Source organism: Abrus precatorius, unplaced genomic scaffold (assembly GCF_003935025.1).
Source record: "Abrus precatorius isolate BTA unplaced genomic scaffold, Abrus_2018 Scaffold3, whole genome shotgun sequence".
NCBI classification, from domain to species: domain Eukaryota; kingdom Viridiplantae; phylum Streptophyta; class Magnoliopsida; order Fabales; family Fabaceae; genus Abrus; species Abrus precatorius.
In genome coordinates, this window is record NW_020874373.1 from 6,926,999 (window position 1) to 6,934,367 (window position 7,369).

Consider the following 7,369-nt stretch of genomic DNA (forward strand, 5'->3'; position numbering starts at 1 on the left):
TTAGTATCTAATGCTTAGCCCACACATGCCCCAACTGCTAAGCACATTCCCATCCAAGTGACACGTGGGTTACAAAATTGCTTCCAGCATGATATTTTCAGTAAGGAACTAGACAAAACAATTTTCTAATTAATTTATATAATCGAAGTAAATGGATAATTTGGAATGATGTTACATGATCTTGAATATTCCTCTAATAATGGAATAATGGAGAATTATCAAATAATAAACACTATGGAGTACAAGTAATTTGGATTATAAGAAGAATGAAAGTCACTTTCATTTGATCTATCTAGAGAGTTTTGTGTTCTGGGGAGACCTGTTTTGTCGCCTAATAGTTGTTGTCGACAAAATAATACCATGCATGCAAGCGTGGACAAGGCATGGAAGGCACATCACCTTAAGCTTTGTATTATTATTATTAATTGTTTGATTAGTTGATGAGTAGTGATGATGTTAATTAGATTACTAAGAGTGCTCAACCCAAGCAATCAGGCTGTGTAGTTTAATGTTATTTACAATAACTTAGTTCTCTGGTCGGCAGATGATTACGTTTACAAAACACAGCTTATTGTCAAGTAGATGGCACAACTTTTGTCTGTCAGTTCTTTTATTTAGATAATTAAAGATTGATATATATATATATATAATAAAAATTAATATTTTTAATTTCAAGACAAGAATGATAATCTTTCTATGAAAACATATTTTCCTTAAAGTAAGATAACTTCGGTTAAATAAAAAATGAAAATAATTATAATACTAATTATTTAATGTTAAAATAATAAAGTTGAAAATATAAGTATGGTGATGTAATGGAAGGTCAATCGGATATGATTCATTTGAAATTATACAAATTAATGCATAAAATAGGAGTGTAATGAATTATTTGAGGTTGATTCATTTAATTAAATTTGTTTGTTTTAATAAATAACTAAGTGCAAATTTAACTTTTAGTTCAATTAGATAAATGAGGTAAGTTAAATTTCATATGTTTAATATTAAAAATAAAAATATTAATTGTATATAAAAAGCGAGATGATTATTTAATAAATTATAAACTTATCTTAAAAAATTATCATTACATAACTTAAGTTTAAATATATTTTTCCTTTCTCTTGTTTTCAAATATGAAAATATCCATAAATATCAAATTAATAACCTTAAAATAATTTTAAAATTTATTTTATAAATAATAAAAATAAAGTATAAATAACTTCAATAAATTAAATTTAGATGTTATATTTTTTTTAATAAATTAAGCTCAAATAAATTTAAATAAACACACACACACACACAGAGAAGTGTATTTCAATCTTTCACATTAGTAAGATGTATAAACAACCTTTCCATAACTAATCTGTGACTAAACTCGAACTAATTATTATTAATTAGATAATCCCAATCTAATAAATGACAGATTAACTCCTTAATAAAATGACATATTACCCGCACGAGTTATTTTACTCATAGCAATAGGACAATTTTAAGATGTTACGAAATCAAATACTCATTTTGAAATATCAAAATTGAAATGCACACCACCCAAACTTACGGATAGTGAAATGCAGTATTCCTATCAATTCATACGTGTTCTAAGAAATCTATTTAATATATTTCAGAATTTCTGTTCAACATTTATCTTTGGATAAAATAGAACACAGTTCGAGTCTCCATTGCCAAATACCACAAACAAAATATCTTGATATCTAGCATGTTGAAATTGATATCTAAGCACAAAACAAACAGGGTTCATATGCTCGCCTAGAGCAATCACCAATGTTAAAAAACGACAAACAGGAAGTTAACGATATCTAGCAGAACCACCAGTGGGTAGCACCAGCTTTTTGAAAATTGACATGCAAGAATCACCCACCTTGCTTATGACAACAAAACGAGTTAATGTTTGATATTAATTAGCAGCAGAAGGGGGAATAAAATGGATGTAATCCTCCTCATTCTTGCTGTTGGATTTTCCCGCATAAACACCACCACGCGCTTTAGTGTGTCTTTGCTTTTCTTTTCTTTTCTTTGGTAAAAGCCTTGGTGTGCATTTAAGTGATTGTTTTTAAACCTGAGTTTAAAAAGGCACTTAATGGAATATATTTTACTTAAAAATGAGTTTAAATAAATTTATGTTTAAAAGATTTTCTTTTAAAAGAAAATTTGTTGTAAAACTCAGAATAATTATTTTTAACTAACACAAAATATAATTACCTCTACTCAAACGTAAATTTAGTGTAAAAAAAATTTCCAATACAAAGCTTATTTTTACTGTGAATCTAACCTTCGGCCCCTGCGTCAAAATTATATAATTTACAAGAAAAAATGTATACATGTCACCAGGACCATGGAAAAACATCTCCTTGAAATGAGAAAACCAGTAGATCATATAAGAAAGCAAGAACACATGACAAAACTACTAGTTCGTCAGAACCTTATTTGTCTCAGTCCAATGCAGAATCAAATTTTAGGAAGAAATCAAGTAGAAACATAGGATAGATCCCAAACCAAAACATGATTTCTCACAAAAGTAAAAAAAGAAAACCAAAACGAGAAACGAAGAGATTCGACCATGTTTTACCAGCCTCAATTGCCATCCATATGCCAATTGTATAAGCATTTTAAATGGTTCTCAGCAACAGATGCGGATGTATACATCTACGCTTGAGAAGCATACAATTCAGAAAAAATATACCAACTACTAGTGTACAACGAAGACAAGGAGATTAGGGCTCTCCAGCTTGAAAAGCAAATTTGTACCGATGAAAAACAATGGTTTACATAGTACGTGATGGTTTTTCCCTTTGATTTTACAATTCCATAATATCATAGTAGACGAAATGGAACTTGACTTTCCCTTTCTTGCAATCATTAGCAGTTCAAGACCAGCGGACCATTAGTAGCAGCAACCTTTTTGCCAAACCTAATTTCATACTTTCGCACCCAGGAAGGACTGCAATGCATAAAGAGGGAGACAAATTTAGAATACAACGGTAAATGCATAAACTGTGAGAAATGGACAAAAGAAAACATGGACACTATTCAGTACTAAGTGATATAATCGCTTCAATTGATTAACAGATTAGGACATTGAACTTCAGCTAGTTTTTAGCATCACACTAGGTATCCCGACATGACAAACCCGTTGTGTCCCGAACTAATCACCACTTGGGTATCTGAGGTAACGACCTCGGTCATAGGTGCTTCCAAGTCCAAACCAATAAGATTCAAATCCTGCACTGCAGGTAAAATCTGCCTATATGGTATGGTTCATCTATTTTAGCACAAAACCACATACTTTTAACACCCAGAGTATCATAAATGCAACAGCAACCATTAACTGATTAGGGTGGGAACTAAATGAAACAAATACATCTGGTAGCTTTCGTTGCATTCATGATTAAATGAAAACTTCGTTTCTGTTTATTTTCTACACTGCTAAATTCAATTTCTCAAATGTTTCCTAGCATGATATGCACATGAAATAAGATCATTCCAACTATCCTAATTATGTTGGAAATGGCTAAAGTATGGAAATCCTGCAAAACTACCAAACTGAACACAAGGGAAATTTTCATGAAATAACCTATAAAGTAGTAAATGTCTCTTCCAATTACCCAGTCACCTAATCTCAAGCACAACCAACTCATCTGAAAGTTTTATGTAATAATGACAAACACCTATTTCAAGTATTACTTTTCAAAGGTAGAAGCTAGAAATAAATCACATTCACAAATGAATTCTCAGCCAGAAACAAAAGCCAGCCAGTGTGCAAGAAAGTGCAAATTCATCATGAAGACTGACATTCAGAAATATCTACATTTGTCTGAAGGAGCTTAAATCAGAAGACATCTCTCTAAAAGTCACAATCATGAGAAGATATGTACATCGAGCAAGTATTGTCAGCAAATACCTAATTATCCTCCTACCTTTACACCTGCTGGAGAGTTCCCATGCTTAGCAGTAGTGGTACTTCCAAAATTGAGTTTTATTTTTTTCTCAGCTGGCTTTAATATTTGGAAGGAGCACATAAGTGTCTCATCAACACTCATCATAGCACCCGCATTGTCAAACTCCCCACAATAATTAGGTGCTGAAAATATTGTTACAAGCTGTCGGTTAGCAAAGAACTCGTATCCATCCTCCACAACCTGGTCAAAAAAGATTTGAAACAAAACCAATTTATTTTCAATAGTATAGTGGATCAAGACCTACTATCCTCGAATTGAAACACAAAGGCATGTAAAGAACGAAGCATTAGATGCTAAAGCTAATGCATGGCATTACATTATAAGGTGTTTAGGCTTGAAGCATAAAATTGTCACATTTACATGGCAAAAAGCAATTCCCAGTTCAAATAAAATTAAAGCAACAGTAATAATGCCAACAGAGAGATGAGGATTGCCGAAAAAGTAAATACATTTAAGAGTTATTTTAGTCATAGAAATAGAAATGGGTATACAAACTCAATCCCGAAGATCTGGTAACATTAAGTACCAAAGGCAGGAGTTTAACCTGATGAGCACGACAAACAAGATCAAGATCATGTTTCTGAAGAAACTCTGAGACCTTATCAGCACCAAATGTATATGAAACTCCCCTGTCATTCATTCCCCATCCTTGAACATCTTTGCTTGGGTCAGACCAGAGGAGATCACAAAGCAAACCTGTATCAGGAACATCGGTGGGCCGCTGTAGATTTCTAATCTGATCCAAATTATGTAAGTCAGGAGAAAGTCCCCCATGCATACACAAAATCTTTTCATCAACAAGGGCTGCCACAGGTAGGCAATTGAAGCAGTCTGTAAATGTTTTCCATAACCTTACATTGAACCTTCTCTTGCACTCGTCATAAAACCCATATATTCGGTTTATAGAAGCACATTCATGGTTTCCCCTCAACAGGAAAAAGTTCTCAGGATATTTTATTTTATAAGCAAGGAGAAGGCAAATTGTTTCTAAACTCTGCTTCCCTCGATCCACATAATCCCCTAAAAACAGGTAGTTGGCTTCGGGAGGTAATCCACCATACTCAAAAAGCCTTAAAAGATCTGAATACTGCCCATGTACATCACCTGAAACATCAAATAAGGATCATAAGAATTACATCACAAACACGCTACTATTCTATGGTGTACAGTAATATGGTACTGACAAAATCAGCCAGTACAAAATGTTCAATATATGAATTTCACAACAAAAACAAAGCAACATCCTGCTATGTGGACGACCACATGATAGATGCCATGCCAGAATTGACAGAGAACCAATTCATCCAACATCCTTCTATGACCACATGCAGGGTGGGCGGGCTTGTTTATTGTCCTCATTGCAATTCATCCAACATCTTAACCTTTTGGGATCATTGGTTCATGATAGATGCCATGCCAGAATTGACAGAGATGTGTTTGACTTACGTTGAATCTAAAATGTCAGTCACACTCCCTAAGGTTTAATAAAACTTCACCCAATATCCCTCCTTTTTTTTTACCTTACACAAATATCCCTTAAATTATGCACTAAAATAACACCACATACCCTTTTCGATTACACAAATCATCCTTGATTTATTGGGAAATTATATAAATTAAGGAAGGTTGAAGTAATGTAAAAAAAGGGAGGAGTTTTGGTGGGTGAGATTAAGTCAAACCTTAGGGGCTGCTAATGTAATTTACCCAATATAATGTTAATAATTAGAGATGCCATAATCTTAATACAAAAAAAATTCAGGCTTTTCAAATCAATCCACAACACCAACAAGTAAAAACACAACAGTTTTAGCAAATAACTTTTGCAAACCAGTAATATCAGAATCAGAAGCAAAAATTGACATCTCACGGGAATAAATACATCAATGAACAGAAATTGTATTGGCAAGAATTGGAAGAGTGCTAAAAAAATATCTTATGATGCATGATATTGCAATTTAAGTTAAGCTAACCTAACATGAGATAAATTGTTACTACAAGATCAGTGATGTTAATTGAGGTGCTTTTCATGTAAATCTATCAAATTTTCATTAAAATCACACAGTATGAAATCCAGAAAACAAATGAAGCAAAATCTCAAAGCTCGCATTATATGATTATTTACTCCAATTCATACATTCATAAAGGACATACAAACACAAAAGAAAATTTCAATTTTCGTTATGTTCCGCCAATAAATAACATCTCATTGCTAATGCAGTCCAGAACAAACTCATCACTGATCAGTAAGCGTACAAAAGGTAACCAGATGATCATAAAAACATAACGGAGCTTGCAATTTAACTCATGGAAGGAAATCATAGCGCAATGCATCCCAAGATAAAAAAACTCATACATGGCATCTCAAAGCACACTACATGTTATTCGCTCCCATACATAGATTCGTCAAGGACATGGAAAGATAAAGGACAGACTTCAATCAAATACATGTTCCACAAAGAGAGAACACTTCATTGCCATCGTAATCAGGATTTTCTACAGTTGTACAGCAGGGTGCCGTTAGAGAAAGGCAGAGGAGGAATAAGAAAAAGAAAAACACGTGGCTCCCACAATTTCAAAAATCATAAAATTCAACTGCACATGCAGTTCAGTACACACCAATCAAGTAATCCCTACCAATCCAGTTCAAAACACACTCATCAGTAAGTATGCAAAGGGCAATCATATAAACACAATAAAGCATGCAATTTAAAGCAAAGATTTATAAACAAATAAATAAATAAGCTAAAGCACCCCAACACTGAAAATCCATACATAACGAAAAACCAAAACCTCGTTATTTTAGGTTATTACTTTTCCTAGAAGAGTAGAGACCACAAAATCATTTAAAAATTTGGAACAAGAAGAACTCAGATCATGTCCAACTTCAAACCCCAAACTTAAGAAAAATCATTAACGCTAACGAAATAAGATGATAAAGATGTTGCCATGGCGAAGTAATAAGAAAGGGGGGAAACAGTGAGAGAATACCACAAATCTTGATAGGTGCTTCGAGCTCCAATAAATTAGGTTGTTGTAAGAAAATCTCTCTAGAAACTACGCAGAGTTGACGGATCTCGGACTCCGATAGCTGCACCTGCTTCCCCGGACGGTTTCGAACTTCGAGCAAGCGATTGATTATGTCATCCAAAACTGATTGCTCCATTTTCTTCTTCTTCCACGAAAGTCAACGTCTCTCTCTCTATTCGATGCGAAGATGCAGAGAAGAGACACAGTAGAAGGAGTGAGGGAAAAAGATGAACATCAGAACATGGCTGGCTGAGGTGAAGAAGACGAAGACGAAGACGAAGACGAAGACGATGATGAATGAAATGTTGAGAGTGGCGGAGCGGTGTCGTTTCAGGATCACATCCCTTTCAGAGAAAAAGAGAGCCTTT

General features: G+C 33.7%; 1 protein-coding gene across 2 annotated transcripts; it reads right to left on the reverse strand.

The window, feature by feature from the left end:
* Positions 1-2,557: 2,557 nt before the first annotated feature.
* On the reverse strand, positions 2,558-7,369 carry LOC113863751 (serine/threonine-protein phosphatase PP1-like). 2 transcript variants are annotated; one of them, XM_027497438.1, is made up of 4 exons: positions 6,963-7,369; positions 4,519-5,078; positions 3,933-4,154; positions 2,558-2,956 (listed from the first exon to the last, which is right to left on the reverse strand). In XM_027497438.1, the coding sequence occupies exons 1-4, from the start codon at positions 7,135-7,137 to the stop codon at positions 2,933-2,935; spliced, it is 981 nt and encodes a 326-aa protein (XP_027353239.1). In that variant the 5' UTR covers positions 7,138-7,369; the 3' UTR covers positions 2,558-2,932. The 2 variants fall into 2 exon arrangements, with proteins under 2 accessions (XP_027353239.1, XP_027353240.1); XM_027497439.1 differs by having other exon boundaries at positions 2,642-2,956; positions 3,917-4,154.